The sequence below is a fragment of the Petromyzon marinus genome, chromosome 7, assembly GCF_048934315.1.
Source record: "Petromyzon marinus isolate PM22_M1 ecotype Great Lakes invasive population chromosome 7, UKy_Petmar_22M1.pri1.0, whole genome shotgun sequence".
In the NCBI taxonomy this organism is placed as follows: Eukaryota; Metazoa; Chordata; class Hyperoartia; order Petromyzontiformes; family Petromyzontidae; genus Petromyzon; species Petromyzon marinus.
The window spans coordinates 1624857-1648054 of NC_133673.1; the positions used below are offsets into that span (position 1 = coordinate 1624857).

General features: G+C 48.4%; 1 protein-coding gene across 1 annotated transcript in view; it reads right to left on the bottom strand.

Annotated features, from left to right (window-relative positions):
* Positions 1 to 1789: 1789 nt before the first annotated feature.
* LOC116939825 (procollagen-lysine,2-oxoglutarate 5-dioxygenase 1-like) overlaps positions 1790 to 23198 on the bottom strand; it is a 47020-nt gene continuing 25611 nt past the window's right edge. Inside the window, exons 11-19 of the mRNA XM_032948677.2 lie at positions 22162 to 22266; positions 21914 to 22039; positions 20455 to 20596; positions 19103 to 19216; positions 18194 to 18259; positions 16986 to 17090; positions 11797 to 11943; positions 10186 to 10311; positions 1790 to 4459 (exon numbers count right to left, since the gene is read on the bottom strand). Coding sequence (XP_032804568.1) covers positions 4304 to 4459; positions 10186 to 10311; positions 11797 to 11943; positions 16986 to 17090; positions 18194 to 18259; positions 19103 to 19216; positions 20455 to 20596; positions 21914 to 22039; positions 22162 to 22266 — 1087 coding nt within the window. The 3' untranslated portion in view covers positions 1790 to 4303. The remainder of the gene's footprint in view (positions 4460 to 10185; positions 10312 to 11796; positions 11944 to 16985; positions 17091 to 18193; positions 18260 to 19102; positions 19217 to 20454; positions 20597 to 21913; positions 22040 to 22161; positions 22267 to 23198) is intronic.

The following is a 23198-nucleotide window of genomic DNA, read 5'->3' on the forward strand; positions in this document are numbered from 1 at the left end:
TTGCACCACTCTTCGTTTTCACATTAACATCATGCTAATCTCTCACATTAACATAGCCACTTCCGTGCCCTCGTCAAGCAGGCCGCTTTCCTATCTTACAGTTACATGCTAATTTCTCACAATAACATCAATAGTCCCGGCCACTTCTTTATGACCTTTGGGCTACACCCATTTCAAACCTTTCAAAACAGTCTGCCTCAGCAGCAGACCATGCTTTCCCACCTGATGGACGCTTGTGTTGCACCCGAAACGTCGTGATTTATTTTCTACCTACGTGACTTTACCGAAAGAACCAAAGAGTATGGATTCCTGCAGTCACGAAAGCTTTAAATCAAGATTGTAACTATATATTAATTTAGTCGCACCGTTTGGAGGAAGACAGTCTCACGGTGACGGTATTAATACAAATATATTTAAAGGTAACAATGCTACTCACAAGTAATCGTGCGTGTTGCTTTCATGCCGTTTCCCCCATCGCTCTAGGATTCTGTGCTGCTATATTGACACGATAACGGGGCTTGATCCATGGTAGACCGCAGATTATTTCTAATTAATACATTAAACTAAAACATCTTAACATGTTGTTACTTGTTTATCTGTTGATTCGGAGCCCCTATGCGTTGCATCACGCTGCCACCCCTACCCATAGTTGCTGCGCCTCTGACCACACGCCCAATGGGGAGGTGAAGTATCCATCGCTCGTAGCGTTGATGGACACGTGAGGGCTGCAGCGAGGTCGCCTTGTCCTTCTGCAGGGCGGGGAGGGGGGTCCCCCGGGGTCCCCATCTAACGGACGCCTCCTGTGGGAGAGATCCTTTGCAGCGTCACTCAGCGATGACTTCCCAAAATGCGAGCACAAGACACCGGATTCTGTGAATGGGGGCAGGAGTCGGGGGGAGCGTGGGGGGGTCATCTGACACCACCAAATGTCCCTTTGGCCACCCAATTTCACTATCCTCCTTAGCGGTGAGTCACTGCTACTGTGCCCCCTCCCACACTCAACGGCTTCTCTGCCCCGCCACCCCACGCCACCTTCTGCTCTACGAGAGGAGCCGCCGCTGTCGAGTGGAGCTTCTCAAGGCTTGGAGACGGTTCGCGCCACAGCGCGGAACATCGACACCGCCCAGGGTGTCGCGGCTTCCCAAACCCTCCGTAGTATGTCCGCACCAGTGAGGAAGAGACACTGTCCGGCCTGCCACCCACCCACAGGGGGGGGAGGGGGTCAATGCTTCAAACAGGCCATTGGTCGCAGGTGGAGCAGTGGTGACACTTGTGCCTCGCAGCAAGAAGGGGCTAGATTAGATCCCTCATTAGGACGCCTTTCTGTAAATTAATTATTCCCCCTAGATCTGAGAAGGGGCGGAGCTTTGCTCCATGTGGGTCTCTGCGTGTCTGTGGGTCTCTAAGCGTCTGGGTTTCTGTACGTGTCTGTGGGTATCTCTTATATAGTCGAGGGGTCTATCTGTAAGTATTTTTTTAAAGAAAAGAGGATTCCTTCTGGAATGCAATCAGGTTAAAATGTTCACCTCCCCACCACGGCGTCCCAGCCCATTTCCACCACAGGAGTATGTTCTCCCACTGTCCTGCATGGGTTTTCTTCGCCTTCTCCAATTTCCTCCCAGAGCTAAAACAAAACAACGTAACTGGTATTGGCCAAACATCCCAATGCTGGAAATTACCCTCCAATGTACTCTGCTGATATTACACTGCAGCGACATTGTGAATACATGGCAGGACCTTCCTGAAAATGGGCATAACAATACTGTAATGAAGTCCTCATACGACAAAGTGAATAAAATATGTTTTTATTGTAAATTCATCCAAAGCACCATTTGAAAACATAAAAAAGTTAAAAGCATGATTAGACATGGCAGGGTAACAAAACACTGGACTGTAATTCACTCAAAATAGGGAACCGTTTGACAATGCGGCATCAGCGAGTTATGCACTGCAATTTTAAAAAAATCTCTTTTTGAAAAAAAATACTTCTTTGTGTGTACACTGAACTTATTTCACACCGTGTATGCAGCCAACCGTGCGAATCGAAGGTGCGGAGGTACTTGCGTCACAAGAACGTAGCTTACAATGCGATTTAGATCGGTGAATTGTCACGGACAGGGGAAGAGAGAGAGCGGTGCAAGAAACTTGTGCTCCAGCCAAAGTGGGATTGCCCCCTGGGAGCGTTATGCCAAGTGCGTGACATGCGGAAGTGCGGAACTGCGGCTGCCATCGCCGAGGATAGAGATGGATTGAAGAGGCGTAAAATATATGCATTGAATAGCCCACGTGGAGTTAAAAAGATATAACCTGACTCAAATGAAAATGATTCCGTAAAGTTCAGTGTTAACTCCAATCAAAACGGCAATTCAAAATGACTTCATACAGTGTATATATGGGAAGCGATGAAAGAAGCGATGCAATATTATGATGGGCACTTAGCAGATGTTAAGGTGTCTATAGTCTTAAAATCGATTTGCCAAAAGTGACACTCAGTGTTATACACGTCAGGAACATTAATATTGAAATGGGATTTTAATACATTACCTCAATTTATATGCATAAAAAGTGGGTGACCAATATAAAACTGTTCTGAGGCTGGAGGTCGCATTGCAGTGTGTGCACTCCGTGCTAAGGCCGCCGAACCTTGTACACTGACCAAACCCGGACACGCTCTTCGGCGAGGCGAGGTCCATCAACGCCGAGCAGTCCACCGTCAACCTGGACACGCGAGAGCTGCCTGCCTAACGCTGACGCCTATTGCCGGCCTGTCCAGGTCAAACCAGGGCAGGATGGCAACCCCCCAGTGGCACGAGGAGGAAGCGCCACCCCCCCCCACCTCCACCGGCGGTGCAGCGAGGCGTCCCGCGCCCTGTCGCACCATGCAGGCACTGCGTGGCGAGCCGCGTGCCGCACTGCACCGACGCGCGCACGCGCACATTCTGCAACCTGCCCGGCGTTAGGGATTACGGGTCAGTTAGTGCGGCACCGACTGGCACGTAACGGAGGCGAGACGCTCCTGCGAGAGACGCGCACTGCTGCTACGTGGCCCCGCGTTTTTTATGGTGTCCACCCGCCTCCCCTCAACCAGCACTCGCGGCCAGTCAGCCGCTGCCCATGCAGCTCCAGCTGAGACACTCAAGAGGTAATAGGAACTATTCTTGAGAGCAACGAGATAAGAGACTGCAAGAGCAGAGCCGCTAGCGACGGGCACTTGCTAATATGGTTCGACGTTGTTTCGGCCAATGTGGAGCGGCACCGCGTGCGGCCCACCGACCCTGCGTGCGGCACACAGCCCAGCTGCGTTGCCCGGTTGAGGCAGAAGCGTGAGCATTCCGTTCAGCAGTAATCTGTGGTCAATGAGCCCGTCCCACGCAGAGGGAGCCAGGATACCTGGAGATCGCTCTGGATCTGATGGGGAGAAATGACGAGGCTGATCGGCGGCTGCTGCTGCTGCTACACAAGGCAATTCCCTTCAGGATAAACTACGGAATCAGCGAAGGCCTACGTCGTGTCACATCTTTTACACCGATGTCGTGAAATTGTGCACGGAAATCGAGGTCACGGCTCACAAGGCATTGAAGTCTGCTTGGCCGTGAACATGCAAGCGCTCTGCAGGTGAGTGGGACCTGCCATCAGCATTTACTCGTGGTGTATAACAAAACTACGGTTGAAATTCTCATGAGGAAAAATCCTTTCAAATATAAACTTTACAGTGGCACCCAGCAGGGAAATACTGTTCACTGTTAACAGTATTGTGGATGTAAAAATATCGAAGAGTTTCAAGAAGGTTACAGAGTCAAATCTGGTTATGCTGCCCACACTGTTGAAGTTGTAAGGATGCACTTCATACTAAGGGACACGGGACCTTCCCAGGGACTTCCCGGGGCCTTCTACGGCCAAATGAGTGTTTTTGCATAAAAAATCAGTGCATGTGCACAGGTCGAGCTTGGGGAGCTAGGCCGCAGAGCAAAATCCCTTTTGGCAGATTTGATTTGTGATGTCTGAGACCAGCTTGTGAAAAAAACTGCACGCGCTCGTTCCGAACGGCATTCACGAACCATTAAAAACTGGCTTCAATTCGCTTAGCACGTTATTTGGTGTGTGCAGCTTTTTTTTACGTTTTAAATAAACAAAGTCGGCAATTGATGGCGCCACCAGTATCCACAGTAATGCCACAGAAACCACCGCTGGGATTTTCAAGGTTGTTCTGCTGCGCTGCGTGGCTCACAGGCACCGGCGGAGGGCGGCAGGTGGGTGGAGGTACAGGGAGAAGTGGAGTGTGGCTTCGCCGTGGGGACCCAGCTTAGGGGTCCACAAAGGAGACGACGATGTAGCGCGTGCCGTTGAGCACGGGCAGCCCCTCGTGGTAGTGCGTCAGGCGGCCGGGGTGCAGGAAGGCCCAGCCCTTGCGTGGGGCCGTCACGCTGCAGTTGTACCTCAAGAAGTTGCAGCCCCCGCCCTGTGGAGACGCCACAAGGGTGGGGACGCAGCGTCAGCCAGCCAGCAAAATGCCCGCGGCATTAATCGCGGCGCGGGGGCGTTTGGCGACGGCGTTGGGATGCACCACATCGTGCGCATCCAAAATATTTCAGAATTGGAATGTTTGCAAAATACCAGTTACATCAAGTGGTTTTATTAGCTACTAGCGGTAAGTACCCGGCGCTGCCCGGGTAAAAAAAATATTTTAGAACTACTTGTAAAAACCTTACATATACATACACAGATACTAAGATATCGTGAAAGCCCGGTGGGCCATTTGTCCATTTCACCACCAACAAAATTATAAGAGGCTTGCAAAAGTTCAAAAGGTAATAGAAAGTGTGGGGTAAATAGTTGATCTAAAAGGTTTCTGAAAATTGTGGACACTCCCCCCCCCACCCCCCCCTCAAAAAATATATTTACCCCCCGTAGGTATCTATACCTACACACCCTACATACAACAGAGTAAGTAGTATCTCTTGACTCTGTAGTTGTATCTACTGACTGTACAGTAGGATCTACTGAGCCAGGAGTAGCTACTGACTGTTTAGTAGTATTTGCTGATTGTAGCAGTAACTACTGACCGTAGTAGTATTTACTGGGCCTACAGTAGTATCTACCGACTCTATAGTAGTAAAGACTAACTGTATAGTAGTATCTGCTGACTCTATAGTAGTATCCACTGACTATAGTAGTAACTACTAACTCTATAGCAGTATCTACTCACTCTATAGTAGTATCTACTGACTCCAGTAGTTACTCACCGTAGTAGTATGTACTGACTGTAGCAGTATTGACTGACTGTAGTGGTATATACTGTTTTAGTATCTTCTAACTCTATATAGTAGTATCTATCAACTCGATAGCAGTATCTACTATCACTACAGCAGTACATACCGACTGAGGTGGTACCTGCTATCACTGCAGCAGTGCATACTGACAGTGGTGCTACCTGCTATGATTACATCAGTGCATACTGTGGTGGAACCTGCTATGATAACAGCAGTGCATATTGTGGTGGTACCTGCTATTACAGCAGTGCATACTGCTGTGAAGGTACCTGCTATGATTACAGCAGTGCATACTGTGTGATACGTGCTATGATTACAGCAGTGCATACTGACTGTGGTGGTACCTGCTTTGATTATAGCAGTGCATATTGTGGTGGAACCTGCTATGATAACAGCAGTGCATACTGACTGTGGTGGTACCTGCTATGATTATAGCAGTGCATATTGTGGTGGAACCTGCTATGATAACAGCAGTGCATACTGACTGTGGTGGTACCTGCTATGATAACAGCAGTGCATAAGGACTGTGGTGGGAAATGCTATGATTACAGCAGTGCATGCTGTGGTGGCACCTATCCCTACAGCAGTGTATACCGACTGTGGTGGTACCTGCTATCACTACAGCAGTGTATACCGACTGTGGTGGTACCTGCTATCACTACAGCAGTGCATACTGACTGTGGTGGTACCTGCTATGATTACAGCAGTGCATACTGACTGTGGTGGTACCTGCTATGATTACAGCAGTGTATAATGACAATGGTGGGACCTGCTATGAATACAGCAGTGCATACTGACTGTGGTGGTTCCTGCTATGATTACAGCAGTGCATACTGCTGTGGTGGTACCTGCTATTATAACAGCAGTGTATACTGACTGGTGGTAACTGCTATGATTACAGCAGCGCATACTGACTGTGGTGGTACCTGCTATGATAACAGCAGTGCATAAGGACTGTGGTGGGACCTGCTATGATTACAGCAGTGCATACTGTGGTGGTACCTGCTATCACTACAGCAGTGTATACCGATTGTGGTGGTACCTGCTATCACGACAGCAGTGTATACCGACTGTGGTGGTACCTGCTATCACTACAGCAGTGTATACCGACTGTGGTGGTACCTGCTATCACTACAGCAGTGCATACTGACTGTGGTGGTACCTGCTATGATTACAGCAGTGCATACTGACTGTGGTGGTACCTGCTATGATTACAGCAGTGTATACTGTGGTGGTACCTGCTATGATTACAGCAGTGCATACTGACTGTGGTGGTTCCTGCTATGATTACAGCAGTGTATACTGTGGTGGTACCTGCTATGATTACAGCAGTGCATACTGACTGTGGTGGTTCCTGCTATGATTACAACAGTGCATACTGCTGTGGTGGTACCTGCTATGATTACAGCAGTGAATACTGCTGTGGTGGTACCTGCTATGATTACAGCAGTGCATACTGCTGTGGTGGTACCTGCTATGATAACAGCAGTGCATACTGCTGTGGTGGTACCTGCTATGATAATAGCAGTGCATACTGACTGTGGGGGTAACTGCTATGATTACAGCAACACATACTGACTGGGGTGGGACCTGCTATGATTACAGCAGTGCATACTGTGGTGGTACCTGCTATGACTACAGCAGTGTATACCGACTGTGGTGGTACCTGCTATCACGACAGCAGTGTATACCGACTGTGGTGGTACCTGCTATCACTACAGCAGTGTATACCGACTGTGGTGGTACCTGCTATCACTACAGCAGTGCATACTGACTGTGGTGGTACCTGCTATGATTACAGCAGTGCATACTGACTGTGGTGGTAACTGCTATGATTACAGCAGTGTATACTGTGGTGGTACCTGCTATGATTACAGCAGTGCATACTGACTGTGGTGGTTCCTGCTATGATTACAACAGTGCATACTGCTGTGGTGGTACCTGCTATGATTACAGCAGTGTATACTGTGGTGGTACCTGCTATGATTACAGCAGCGCATACTGACTGTGGTGGTTCCTGCTATGATTACAACAGTGCATACTGCTGTGGTGGTACCTGCTATGATTACAGCAGTGTATACTGTGGTGGTACCTGCTATGATAACAGCAGTGCATACTGACTGTGGTGGTAACTGCTATGATTACAGCAGCGCATAATGACTGTGGTGGAACCTGCTATGATAATAGCAGTGCATACTGACTGTGGGGGTAACTGCTATGATTACAGCAACGCATACTGACTGGGGTGGGACCTGCTATGATTACAGCAGTGCATACTGTGGTGGTACCTGCTATGACTACAGCAGTGTATACCGACTGTGGTGGTACCTGCTATCACGACAGCAGTGTATACCGACTGTGGTGGTACCTGCTATCACTACAGCAGTGTATACCGACTGTGGTGGTACCTGCTATCACTACAGCAGTGCATACTGACTGTGGTGGTACCTGCTATGATTACAGCAGTGCATACTGACTGTGGTGGTAACTGCTATGATTACAGCAGTGTATACTGTGGTGGTACCTGCTATGATTACAGCAGTGCATACTGACTGTGGTGGTTCCTGCTATGATTACAACAGTGCATACTGCTGTGGTGGTACCTGCTATGATTACAGCAGTGTATACTGTGGTGGTACCTGCTATGATTACAGCAGCGCATACTGACTGTGGTGGTTCCTGCTATGATTACAACAGTGCATACTGCTGTGGTGGTACCTGCTATGATTACAGCAGTGTATACTGTGGTGGTACCTGCTATGATAACAGCAGTGCATACTGACTGTGGTGGTAACTGCTATGATTACAGCAGCGCATAATGACTGTGGTGGAACCTGCTATGATAACAGCAGTGCATAAGGACTGTGGTGGGACCTGCTATGATTACAGCATTGCATGCTGACTATGGTGGTATCCTGCTATGACTACAGCAGTGCATGCTGACTGTGGTGGTACCTGCTTTCATTACAGCATTGCATGCTGACTGTGGTGGTATCCTGCTATGACTACAGCATTGCATGCTGACCGTGGTGGTATCCTGCTATGACTATAGCATTGCATGCTGACTATGGTGGTATCCTGCTATGACTACAGCAGTGCATGCTGACTGTGGTGGTACCTGCTTTCACTACAGCATTGCATGCTGACTGTGGTGGTATCCTGCTATGACTACAGCATTGCATGCTGACTGTGGTGGTATCCTGCCATGACTACAGCATTGCATGCTGACTGTGGTGGTATCCTGCTATGGCTACTGCATTGCATGCTGACCATGGTGGTATCCTGCTGTGACTACAGCATTGCATGCTGACTGTGGTGGTATCTTGCTTTCACTACAGCATTGCATGCTGACCATGGTGGTATCTCTGCTATGACTACAGCTTTGTATGCTGACTGTGGTGGTATCCTGCTATGATCACAGCTTTCACTACAGTAGTACATGCCGACTATCTATCTTACATATGAAAGGGAAATGTGTGTGTATGTTCGAAATGTTTAGCATACTTACTGTATATTCTTGGTTCTTTCGGTAAAGTCACGTAGAAGGGAAACAATAAAATAATATAAATATATTGCTTTATAGTTTTATTATTTTATTCTACGTGCTGACTTTACCGAAAGAACCAAGAATATGAATCTCTGAAGTCACGAAAGCTTTAAATCAAAACTTACTGTATATTAAACAGGAATAGGCCGATTCTAAAGTAATCTACAACCTTCGATTCCTTTGCGCGATTTAAAGAATCAATTCTTGGCGCGATCGGGTTTATTTTAATTTAAATTAATGAGTTATCTTTTCATTTGTATGTTATGTTTTCAAGATTTCAGACATTTTAAAATATATATGTTCCCGCTAGTAGCAGTATATATCGACTCTATAGCACAAAGTACTCACCTGACAGATTGCCGTGACGAGGCCTAGTCCCATGCAGAGCCTGCGGCCTCACCTAGATTGCCCGGCCGGCCGAGGCTGTGGGCTGGGCCGCTACCCCGCCCCCCCCGCGCTACAATAATCCTATTTAATCGCTATAATATAGTATCTACGACCCTATAATAGTAAGTGCACACATTGGGGTGGAGGGGGAGAGAAGAGGACATAACACTGATGAATTTACCGCAGCGTTGCGTGTAAATTTGTTGCATTTTGAATGAGAAATGGCGTCCCCCCTGCAGCGATGGCGTCTGTGCGTTGCCAGGGGCAACAACTTGTGTCAGAGTTTCGCGCATGCGCAGCAGCGAGCCGGTCGGTGAAAGTAAATAAATAAATAAAGAGGGATCGCACTAAACCGTTAATTAAACCACTTTAAAGGCGGCGGACGGCAAAACGGAATAGCCTATGCCAAGCAGGGGGCCCGGGGCGTGCCGCCCGGCAAAAAAATTTCCATGCGAACCCCGCGGTCCGAGAGCCAAATCCCCCGCAAGTGAACATACACAGACGGACAGACGGACAGACAGACAGACAAAAAATGCCTTTTATAGGTTAGATGGGTAAGTGAGGGGAACCAGAGAACCTAGAGTGTAAACCCATGCAGAACCGGGGGAAACATGCACTCCACACAGAAAGGCACTGGAGTCTGGAATCAAACCCAGGACCTTCTTGCTGTGTGGCACGAGTGGTTACCACTGAGCCACCCTGCCACCCACCCATATACATACCGAACACGTAATGACACGTACACAAACACACACACTTTACGTATACTGACAAAGGGAGAGGAGGCACTGTGGACAGGCATAAGAAGGTTGAGCAAGAGGAGAGGGAAGTGGAGAAGATTGAAAACTAATTTCTTTAGAACTACTTTGTGTTTCGTTTGTTGTCCTTCCATCCGCAAACTCCAATTAGCTACGTACGGTGCGAAAGAAGTTCACCAAACATACGTACGAAAGGAACACGAGAGGGAAGGGGAGAGGGTACCTGGAAGTCCACCCCCACGCTGTTGAGCGCAATGTTGACCGTGAAGGTGGAGGCGTCGTGATGGGGGCGCAGGGAGGGCTGCTCATCCGGCCGGTAGCGGACCACGAACATCATGTTGGACTGGCACTGGGGGAACCACAGAGGACACACAGTGGAAGTGAGGACGCTGCAGGCCATCTCATGACCTTGGACATCTCACTTCCTATAATTCTACTTGCGCACAGATATGCAGCGCTAAACTTCAGGACAAAAGCGCAGGCTAAAAAGCAGAGTTGTGCAGCAGGGTGTGCGGAGCGCAGCACAGTATGTAGGGTTCAGCTGTAAGCAGTGGGAGTAGCGTGCAATGTGCAGCAGGGTGTGCAGTGTGCAGCGGCGGCGTAGCATGCAATGTGAAGCAGGGAGCACAGCACAATTGGTAGCAGGGTGTGCAAAATGCAGCAAGGTGTGCAGCAGGGCGAGCAGTGCAGTAGGATGTGTAGTGTGCAGGAGGGAGTGCATTGTGCAGCAAGGTGTGGAGTTCTGCCACTGCTTGAGACGTGTGCTACCTGGCCTAGCGGCTGTTCAGTATGCTCAGTCGGCAGCACACCCAAGCATGGGAGAAACAGCCTGTCACGGTCAGCCACGGAGCGGCCAGTCACCGATAATATCGCCTAGCACTGGTAGTTTCACCACGCCGTCCCATCGTATTTAGCAATTATTTTCTTATCCATAGTGAAACCATTCATCTGCTTGGCACGACCATCTCATCTGAGAGCCGTGGAACGGCTGCGTCACGAATCTGGAGACAGCGCAGAAGTTTGGCTTCGTGTTCGGTAGCAAAGTCCTCGTTCTTAACTCCGAACAATAATCAATGATCCTGCTATACGAAGGAGGCTTTCGGCCTAAGCTAAAATATATTGTTTATATGTCTGGAAGTGAGTGTGAGAATTTGAGTGTGAACGGAAAGTGGTGAGTGTGGATTAATGATTGTTAGTCGCAAGTAGTAATGAGTGTTATTGGCGAGTAGTGAGTGGGGAAATAGCGAGTGATAAGAGTGTGAATTTAGTGAGTGGTGAGTGAGTCTTGTGTTGGGGGGTGTGGAGGTATAGCAGTTAGCGTGCTGCACTACGAACCCAGTGACCCGAGTTCGATTCCCACTCACAGCCAACACCGGTGACGATTAACTGAACCAGTCATGGGCCTCCCCTAGGTCGACTCACCCTCAAAATGAGTACCCGGTGTGATGTGTAAACATCACCACGAAGGAGACAAAGGCAGCCGGGTGTGGTGCTCGCCACCCACCCCCGAGTGAGCTGTGCCCACCTTCATAGGTGCTCGATAACAGCACATGCCCCAATGGTCTGTTAAGGCTACACGGGGGATTTTTGTTTTTGTTAAAAGAGTAAATGTGAGTGGTAAGTAGTCAGTGCGAGTAGGGAGTGAGATCTGGTACCGGTATTATGTTGAACTTCAATGCAGGATACAGCATGCAGTTTTGATAATAGACATAGGCGCAATTGAGAAACATATCCGGGTTTTTTCTGTGGATAGGGTGGCAGCCCTAGCGTGTGTTTCTGCCAATGTGAACAGGCACGGTGAAGCCCAGCGGGCGTGCGGTGGTGGCGGCCGCACCTTGGTGAAGTACCCGGGGTACATCTTCTCCGTGACGGGGCCCACGTAATCGAGCAGGAACTTGAGCCACTCCTGCTCCATGGCGACCTGCTTCATGTGGATGTCGATGGTGGGCACGTTCTCGTAGCCCCCGTCCAGGCGCTCGTCCTGCCGTGAGCAACACAGCAGACGGCTCAGAAAACCGAGCGGGGGTGGGCACAGCCTCCTCTCGCTCCCCTCTCAACACGCATGCAACTTGCGCAACCCATGCAACTTGCGCAACCCACGCAACAACCCGCACTGGGCGAACGCCACCTGCGTTCACTTCATTATCGTTGTTCCTGCTACGCTGGTTCACCCTACAGGAAAAAACTAAAACCGAGTCTCGGGATTCTTTTTCAGGAGGGTCCTGCCAAGTTGTCTGGAGAAGGGGGCGATGTTGCTGCTGCTGTGTGTGATCCCGAATGAGTAATTTTCAGGTCATTTTGCAGCATTGGGATGTTTTGGCTAGAGGGAGAAACCAGAGAGAACCTGGAGAAAACCCACGCAGAACAGAGGCAGAACATACAGACTCCATACGGAAAGGCACCCGAGTTGGGAATCGAACCCAGGCTCTTATTGCCATGAGGCACAAGTGGGGGCACTTTGCCACCCTGCCGCCAATCACAAATCAAGAATGAATATCAAACACGATGTTTCGATTGTAACACAAGCAACTGTCATCAGGTGAGAACTGTATGTAAATGAAAGTTCGGAGACACATACAGAGAGACAAACACAGACACGGAGAGAGACACATACACAGAGAGACACACAGAGAGAGAGAGAGACAAACACACAGAGAAACACACGCAGAGAGACACACACAGAAGAGACACGCAGAGAGAAACAGACACAGACAGAGACACAAAGAGAAACAACGCCTCTGTGACGAGAAATTATAGAGGGGGGGGGTGGGGCAGATAAATTAGCATGTCAATGAGAGACAAGGGGGGGATGGGATCTGCAGCAGGGGGAGATACATTGGAAGCTTGAGAAATCAAACCTAGTAAACTTAGAAATGTAATGCAATGCAACACAGAGAGTCGGCTAACACAACAGTTAACACTTTACCTGGTTGATTACGTTCTTCCACAGATTGCTAAATTTGAAGTTAAGTATGAGTTGTGGGGTAATCCTCCTCGTAGAGGTGGTTCAATCTTGATTTGAAGCTTTCGTGACTGCAGGAATTACTCTTTGGCTCTTCCCCATCCCCCCTTGTCTCTCATTGACATGCTAATTTCTCTGCCCCACTCCCCCCCCCCTCTCTATATAATACCTCGTCACAGAGGCGTTGTTTCTGTGTCTCTGTGTGTCTCTCTCTGCGTGTGTCTCTCTATGTGTCTCTCCTGTGTGTCTCTCTCTCTGGTTGTCTGTTTGTCTCTCTCTTTGTGTTTGTCTCTCTCGCTGTGCATGTGTCTCTCTCCGTGTCTATGTTTGTCTCTCTCTCTGTGTATGTGTCTCTCTCCGAGCTTGCATTTACATACAGTTCTCACCTGATGACGGTTGCTTGTGTTGCAATCTAAACGTTGTGTTGTATTATTTATTTTATTGTTTCTTTCTACGTGACTTTAACGAAAGAACCAAAGAGTAATTTCTGCAGTCACGAAAGCTTCAAATCAAGAATGAATATCAAATCAACAAGGGCCAGGGCCACCCTCCTAATAATATCAGTGTATAAACGTTTATTGCTTTATTTTTATTATTTATTATTTTCCTTCTAAGTGACTTTACCGAAAGAACCAATAATATGAATCCCTGCGGTCACGAAAGCTTTAAATCGAAATTTGTACCTCGCTAAGTAAAGAGAGTGGCTCTTTTTGTTTTCGATAATGGCAAAATGACCGGATTGTTGAGGGTTTTCCGAGTGGACACACCTGGCAGTCCCTGTTCGAGCTGACGTCACAGCAGGCTGGGTATTTCCAAGGTGATGGCAGAGAGAGTACCATGCGCCGTGGGACAGTGCCGTGCAATGGAGATCCTTCTCATTCTAAACCAAAAGTCCCATTAACTCCGTTCGGTTCGGTTCGGCTGCTCAGACTTCTATTCTCCTCTCTAGTCACGTCCACCGTCTTCGTATCTCGTTCCACTACATCCTCCTATCTCAGCCTCGGTCTCTCCTTCCTTCTGGCCTGTGCAGGTGACATCTGCATAGCCCTTATAATCTATGGGTCTCTGAGTAATCAATGGGTCTCTGTGTTAGACTGTGAGTCTCTATATATGATTCTGCGAATCTCTATGCGAGTCTCGATGCTAGTCGGTGGCTCTCTAATCTCCACGGCTCTTCCAATTGCATCTTTCTCGGTCACTTTTCAAAGGGTGCCCCAAAAACCATTGAACTCTTGCTTCTCTGACCCGAGGCCATGTCTGAAAATGATGTTTTGCTTCTGACAATTAAGGCGATGCGACACTGAAAGGACAGATAGAGTCAGTTTAACACGTAGGCTTCCGCGACGATATTATCCATAATACGGATTTTTTTGGGTTAGATCACGTAAATATAGAATAAAAAAGGATTTCTCCACAAATCTAGCTGTCACCTGATGATGCTAGTTGTAATTACTGGCAAAACATCATACTCAGATTGTAAATGTGCTTTACTAGTGTGGTGGCATAGCGCTGGCTACTGGCGAAAAAGGGGATCTGCGGTGTATGGCAGTACTGACGTCAGCAGGCCATGATATACACGAGAGGGGGATCTCGGGGAAAGGTCACAAAAGGAGCCCATCGGGAAGCCTCGGGAACCCGCTAGTAGGTTCCAGAAAGGGGGCGTGGTTGGGGCGGAGCGAGGCCATGCTGAGAGTATAAAAGGGGCCCCTGTTTGGGACCTCGTGGCTGTTGCTGGAAATGCGATGATCCCCGTCGTGCTGCTCAAGTTTATCGTCACCATTCTTCTCGTCATCACCATTCTTCTCGTCTCCGTCTTCGCCGTCCCGGGGCACCGCTAGTCAGACAGCCTATCAACTGTTCTAACTATGTAGTGCCGCCAACAATAGACGGTCTTAATAAATAGTGTGTTATCCCGATGGTGCTTGCTAAATAAAGAAGTGCCTCCAAGTTTTACTGTCTCACTACACTAGTAACGAATTGGCATGTTCTGTTTACATGACAAACCTTACTAATTTGTTGTGTCGGGTGGTGGCGGGTTTAACGATTTATATTTACGCACTCTAACCCAAAAAAGCTCTATTATGGCCAGAAAGAGAATTTGTGAATGGCAGTGAAGGTTTAATTCACTTCACTTTACTGTTTTCTGGAACTAACAGTTAATTGTGAATGACGCTTGCAGCACGGACGACTTCAAAGCCTCACAGATTGACAACTCGTTCTGAAAGATAGGAAATGCTGAACATCCACTCACACTGATAAACAACAACTATAATAATAAGTTAGAATTGGCTGGTCCATCCTTTGACCTCTGGATATGAAGTCCAGTATGCTGACCGTTATACCACGCAGCATCCCTGGTGTGTGTGGTGCTCTGGACACTCACATTCCCAGTGTCCGCACAGTGTGCCCTGTGTGTGTATGCCCTGCTGTGTGTGCCCTGTGTGCCGTGTGTGTGTGCCGTGTGTGTGGGCCGTGTGTGTGTTGTGTGTGTTGTGTGTGTGCCCTGTGTGCCGTGTGTGCGTTGTGTGTGTGCCCTGTGTGCCGTGTGTGTGCCTTGTGTTGTGTGTGCTCTGTGTGCCCTGTGTGTGTGCCGTGTTGTGTGTGCCCTGTGTGCCATATGTGCCATGTGTGTGTTGTGTGTGTGCCGTGTGTGTGTTGTGTTTGTGTCCTGTGTGTGCCGTGTGTGTGTTGTGTTTGTGCCCTGTGTGTGCCCTGTGTGTGTGTCCTGTATGTGTTGTGTGTTCCCTGTGTGTTGTGTGTGTGACCTGTGTGTGCCGTGTGTGCGCCCTGTGTGCGCCCTGTGTGCGCCCTGTGTGCGCCCTGTGTGTGTTGTGTGTGTTCCCTGTGTGTTGTGTGTGTTCCCTGTGTGTTGTGTGTGTGCCCTGTGTGTTATGTGTGCCCTGTGTGTTGTGTGTGTGCCCTGTGTGTGTGCCCTGTGTGTGTGCCGTGTGTGTGCCCTGTATGTGCCCTGTGTGGGCCGTGCCTCACAGTGACATCATCGGAACATTTGACCGATTACTAACGAGACGGGGCAATTCGGTCCATCAGCCCATTGGGGCAGGAATCCACAGGCAAGCTGGAAGGCAGCGAATAAACCGACACCAACAGTGGCCCATGTTCTATCAATCAACAGTAAGGAGCGATCAATGACTTCTGTGTAGAATCTCAATGAAGTAATTTGTGGTATAATTTTGATTTAAAGCTTTCGTGACTGCAGTAATTCATATTCTTAGCTCTTTCGGTAAAGTCACGTTGAAGGGAAACAATAAAATAATAAAATATATATAAAACAATAAAAATTATCACGACGTTTCGACCATAACACAAACGGTCGACATCAGGTGTGTCGGTTTGCATAATTTATTTATGCAAATTTATGCAAACCGACACACCTGATGACGACCGTTTGTGTTATGGTCGAAACGTCGTGAGAATTTTTTTTGTTTTATATATATTTTATTATTTTATTGTTTCCCTTCAACGTGACTTTACCGAAAGAGCTAAGAATTGTGGTATAATTGATAAAATTTGGCAAATTTGGACAGTGACGCTGACACACAATCATCTACTCTTGCGAGAGATGTCATGGGACCTGTAAGGTCCACTGCGAGCAAATGGCGTCTATATTCTAACGCACATGACTGTCGGATTAACCAGGGCGCCGTTGGATTCGAACCGCGAACCTCTGCAACAAGCGGTGCACGCGCTCCCGCTAGGCCACGTCACTGCCCATCGGCCACATGTTCGTGGTTTATGCAGTTATCTTATTGTATGTATGTTGAACTTCTTTAGCACTGTACCTTGCCAGACCATCCTAATAAGAGGTGCGGGGGAAGGCCAACAAACTAAACACAAAAAGCAGTTTTGAAGAAATTAGTTTTCAATCTAGATTTAAAAGTACATAGCTCCAGTGGCTTCCTAATATCGGATGGAAGAGCGTTCCAGACGGCTGCAGAAGTGCATCTGAAAGTGCATGTTGCGGTGACCATCTTTATTGGATGGCTATTCAAAAGCTGCTGCGAGGATTATCGCACCGCCAAGGGTATAAGATTATAACTCACATTGTGGGCACCACTTGACCATTTCCCAAAATGCTCCATTTCTTCAATAAGTTCTTCACAGGCAGCTTCCGAAAAAATCGGGAACCAATAAACATCTGGGCACGGCTGCAAAACAAACAAACAGCATTGGGGATAGAAAATAGTGTGACAATAATAATGGTAAATTATTTTAGTTATTCACATGGCAATTATCCAATAAAAACGAAACGACACTCAAAAAGCGGGCTGAATGAAATGTTAAAATCATGCACGCACTGAAATGTGGAACAGAACTTAACTTTTCATAACATCACGATTTTTATATATAAATTCATGCTTTTGTGGAAACCAGTCCAGTGCTTCCACCTTATTATCTACTGTAGAGCAAACCTAGACATTTTTCTCAGTCAGCCGAGGCTTATCGGAACGTGTGCAGCATCCTGCAATGAAGCGAAACACGATTCCGGCACCAGATCTCGGGACAAATAAATTCCTGGCACCCGAACGGAGATGCATATTCCCGTACTGTGTGGGTAGAACCAGCTCAGGTGGCGACCATAAATCAGTCCCTTTAATCTTTTACGTCCACGAGGAAGCAGACGACGTGTGTTATGGTTAATACACCCGCAGGACTATGCAGGGCAGCCTGCAGGATATTTAAACTAAACTCTGTTTTATTTTAACAGGTAAGACCCACTGAGCTGCTATATAGATTTTTTTCAGAAGTGACCTGGCCACAATTGATAGCTCAACGAAGTGGCTTATCAGTGGACATTTACAGCAGCCAAATACTCTTAACGCGTGATGTTGATTATAAATGTGGAGGGAAAAACCAGAGGACCCGGAGAAAAATCCACGCGACTATGGGGAGAGACAGGCAAAACTCCAAATATACAGGCATCAGGGTCGGAATAAAACCCATGACCTCCTGTATACCAGGCGAGGTAGTTAACATCTGGCCACTGCGGTGCCCACAATGAACCACAAACCTCTGCAGCAAGTGGCTACCATGCTACCCATGGGGCACGTTACCGCCGCCAATTGGGTTTATGATTTTATTGATATTGTTATTGGAGCCCTCGGTGTTGGGCTGAGGCTCCAGAGCTGTGCCACGAAAGGGGCGATGCTCACAGCCACTGATGGCACTCGAATCTGAAACGAGGACATTTCCAAAACCGGTTTTGCAATTCACGAAGGGGGGGGGGGGGGTACCTTTTTCAAGAACTTACCTCCTTCACGTAGCCTTTGGTTAAAACCTTAGAGTAATTCTCGTGAATGTATTTGTCTTTCCAATCCTATAAAAAATATCAAAAGATACAACTTAATATGGACACCTCTGATTAGGAATATTGGCTATGTACGGCGCGCAAGACGTTCAACATACGTACAACGAAATAATTGCACACACCATGCCAGCTGCTGCTACAGGGAGCTATGTAAGAACTAATTAGGACTTGAATGCAGTGATTGTGTGTGTGCAATAGAAAGCAAGCAGCACGCACTCTGACACCCGAGCCAGCAGTGGTGCCACATGCTTAAGAGGGCTAGGGTTGGCGGATTACGCAGATTGTATCATCATGTTCCTGCGAGAGTCCCAACTCCATAGGCTGCATTGGCCACAGATGACAGGCGCACCAAGTGGATTCGTCACACGAGGGGGTGGGTAGGCAACACTGTGTCCGACTGCCTTTGTCTCCCCAGTAGCGATGTTTTACACACCACACCAGGTACTCATTTGAGGCCGAGTCAAACAGACACTCACAGACACGCTCCCACAGATGCGCTCACAGCATAAAGCTCTCCCGCACATTTAGACCAAACCCCGATGTTGCCCACCGCCCCCCAACCACTTCCACCACCCCTCTTGTTGTTTTTCGAGAACATGAACTTCAACCTTGGTTACGAACCAAGACGAAAGGAACACGCTTAGTTATATCTGGGGAACTAACTTCATTGCTGTTGAGTTGCAGTTCTGTCGATGTTCAAAAAAGAGGAAATTAATGTGAAAATCGATTGTGTGCCCTGCTTCTCGTGCTTACTCGTACTGGGATGACAACCCAATTAGCAAGGGTGGCTACGTACGGTACGAAAGAAGTTCACCATACGTACGTACATGCAACACGACAATGTGTACATACCAAGGGGTTCTGGAAGATCTGGCGCAGGTCGTTGTGCAGATGCGAGGTGTCATAGTTTTCCATCGTGATCAAACGGCCAAACTCCACCATGTTTGTGATGTACATGAACACACCCTGCGACGCGTGAATGAAGAGGAACATGGGGGAACGGGGGTGAATGTTAATGTGCGAGGATAAACGAATGAAACCTCCATTTCACAGAGAGCCACGGCTCAGTCGTTGCAATGCTCGGTCTAAACGGAGGGCATCGGCGTGCGCTGTGGCCGCTCGACGTTCTGAGCGCTGTGCTCCGCAATCGCGTGGAAAAATCCAGCCAGCCTCCATCTAGCCCACCGGGTGAGTGCTGTTCGGCGAGCCCTCTGTGCCTTCAAATGTAAAAAAAATAAACTCTAAACGCTCATCAACAAAACTGCCTCAAAAAGAAATGTACAACAATGCTAGTGATTATTTTGTACTTACTTGCGCAGACCTTAATTTCGGCAACGTTTTGGGCATTGGCCCTTCTTCATAGCACATAATGGAAATGCTACGCGATTGAAGCTTCTGCGGCAGTCTGGAACGCTCTTCCTTCCGATATTAGGAAGCCACTGAAGCTATGCCCTTTAAATCTATATTGAAAACTCATTTCTTTAGAATTGCTTTTTGTGTTTAGTTTGTGGTCTTTCCTCCACGCCTCCGATTAGCATGGTTCGCTACATACGGTGCAAAAGAAGTTAAACATTCATACAAACATGCTATGAAGAAGGACCATTGCTTAAAACGTGGGCCCATTTTATATTTTTCTTTGTTAAGGCACTGTTGTTGACAAGTGTGTCGAATTAATTTGTTAATTGTGATATAGGATGTGTTCACACTGGGAGCCACTGCTCAATGCCAGCACGGGCTTTTAAACATGATGGGCGTGTGGTAGAAGCAGCGTGCGCTCTCATGTAATGGGTGCGAGATGGGGCCACGCGCATGCAGTGCTGTACATTCTGCTGTGGGCACGTTTGGTAGTGAACTACGCGACAAACCCAGCGACCCACGTTCAATTCCCCAATATCAGTGACGAATATCTGAAACGACCCCGAGACTCCCCTAGGTCGACTCAGTCTCGAATTAGTACCTGCTCTGGTGTATAAACATCACCACTGGGGAGATAAAGGCGGCCCGGCATAGTGCTGACCACCCACCCCTTTGTGTGCCGTGCTGGCCTTAATAGCTGCTCGCTAACTAGCACTTGCCCCAACAGCCTTTTTTGGGTTCTAGGGAGGGGATATATCTCTGAGCACGTTGTGAAACTGCGCAGATGGGAATGTGCGTGCACGTGTGATGGCAACGGAAGAGCTCCCCCGGTGTCTGTGCAGACCTACCAGGGCCCGGACATTCACGCAGAAGGTCATGTCGGAGTCCTGTTTGTTCAGCACAAATATGTTCTTCATCTTGAGTTCAGCCCGGAGCAGTGAGCCGTTCACCATGTACACACTCGACATGTAGGGGACATTCCAAACCCCTCTGGAAAACAAAACACATGCACAAAACGATGCTCATTCCCAGCACTGTCCTTTTCCTTTCCTTCTTCCCGGCACCTCCGATTAGCATGGTTGGCTACGTATGGTGTGAAAGCAGTTCAACGTACATACGCACACGCTGTGCTGAGGATGGCGGCGACACTGATCTCAGGGATCACGGGATGAGGAAGAAGGCAAGAGTGGGTGGTTTCAATCTCAGACAAGCCGGAGAAAAGCCGGCTCAAGACAGCTATGGCGCATTGCAAGAAGATGACACCCACACGGGAACAAGGAATGTAGCTGACCATGAAAGTGCCGGGGGGTGGGGGTGGGATGGAGAGGCAGGGCCTAGATAGAGGCAGTTGGAGGCGGTGAACCCAGGATGTAAAGGAATATGGAGTGGATGTGGAGATGGTGGCCCGGGACAGGAATGGAGAATGAGGAGCAGGAAGGCAGAGGCCACATGGGTGGGAAACGCACCACGGTTAACATTTTAATTAAGAATCTTTTTTAGTCATCTGCTCGACGGCACGACTTAAGCTCTCTCCATCCTGTCCGACTGACCTTCAGCTTTCCTTGTCATTTCACTAAATGGCTGCCCCTTCTTACATACCTACTTTCAAGTCATCAAGCAGAGTTTTCATGCTTCTGACTCTTGACCTCTTTCTCAACATCGTTCCAGAACCTCCTTTATCATGAACATCCTCTTTACAAAGTCTAACACGTGTAAATAGTGACGCACCTGTCGGGGGAATTAGTCTCGAGCGTCATCTCACTTGTACAACCAGGCAAGGCCCATTATACAAAAAAGTAAAGACCATTTATTTTTCAATACGCTCCTGCCAGGTTTTAGCAGTAGAGGGGTGTTGCTTCTGTGTACAATCCCAAAAGGGTAAGTTATAGTGTAATGTTTCAGCATGGGGATGTTATGTGTTCTTTAGCTATGGCAGAAAACTGGAGAACTCTGAGCAAACTCATGCAGAAGAGGGAGAGAGCAAAGTAACTCCACTCACACACTGCAGAACGGAAGGAGAACAAAGTGAGAACATATAAGCTCCACACAGCAAACGGCAGAGCCGAAAATCGAAGCCGAAAATCGAACCCAGTCCCTTCTTCCTAGGAGGCACAAATGTGGAGTAATTGGTGTGGAGTGATGGGTGCGGAGTGATCAGTGGGGAGTGATCAGTGGGGAGTGATGGGTGTGGAGTCATCGGTGGGAAGTGACCGGTGTGGAGTGATCGGTGGGGAGTGATCAGTGTAGAGTGATCGGTGGGGAGTGATCGGTGCGGAGTGATCGGTGCGGAGTGATCGGTGTGCGTACAGTCTCTTCCCCTCCACGATGTCGATGTAGTCCTCCGAGCGAGCGTAGAACCCGTCCAAGCTCAGTGCTCCCCAGAAGTTCGACCACAGCTTCCCATGCCGTGACACCATTGGCGCAATGACTCCCCTGAAGAGCATGGGAACAGAAACGAGGGCAGCGTTACCGAGAGGGGGAGGAATTCAGCGCTTTTTTCATTCAATTTCTTCTACAGACAACATACAGGCATTGCACAACAGCGTGTCTCGTACCTGTTTTGCTGAATAAGTATTTTGAGGGTTTGTTGGTTTGTCAGGGCAACGTCCGAGTCAATGCTCATGTAAAAGTCGCAGGCTTTATCTTGGCGGCACAGGTCCCTACAAAAGACAACACACGGAGGCACGGACCACGCTGAAAGACACTGCTCTGTAACAGTCATTCCCAACTTGTGATCCACAGAGCACTGGGAGGTTCCTATGGCCGTGGGAAGTGATCCGCAATTCTTAACAAAACTTCCATTGTCTTTTTTTTACTGCATGGCGGTCCGCAATGTCTGAGCTTGACTTTGGCGGCGAGTCCGGAGGGATTGGGAACTGTCGAATCCCAGCTAACAGGCCAGGCCTAAAATTTTATTTTTATTATTTTTTATTATTTCTACGTGACTTTACCGAAAAAACCAAAGAGTAAGGCCAGGCCTACCCCAACCCCTCCTTAACACTCTCAAACCATTATCATCTTACATCCAATTTTATTATCGCTGTAAAGTGCCTTCGGGAAAGGTGCCAAATACAAAGTTTCGATACAATGAGATAAGACAACTGCGAGTCTTTCAGTCACAACGCGTGACGGGCGTCGGAGGTCGACGCTTCTGGCGGGCTGCGGCACCCACAGGCAGCGCTCCACCTGAGTGGAGCTCGTTGGGCTTCGTTGCTCTGGCTCGATGGCTCTCAGTTAGAGAACATGTGGGACGGGGGCTTCATGCAGCAGCAGCTAGGGGGTAGCGCCAGCAGCAGAACAGAGTGGTCACCAAGTCCCCACTCAACGCAGCCACGGGCTCCTGCTTTACTCACCATGTGTCAGTAACTTTTGGCCAGCGGAAAACGACCGGCAAAGGTGACTTAGCGGAACAGCGAGTGGCTCGCAATCGCAAAGATTGCGAATTAAAATCCTGATTGGGGATTGACTCGGCCCATCATCCCCCTGGGTTGGTACAATTAAGACCACTGTGCAAGAGTCAACAGGAGGTTGGGGGTTCAATCCAGACCCTGACGCCTGTATATTTGGAGTTTGCATGTTCTCCTCGTGGTCG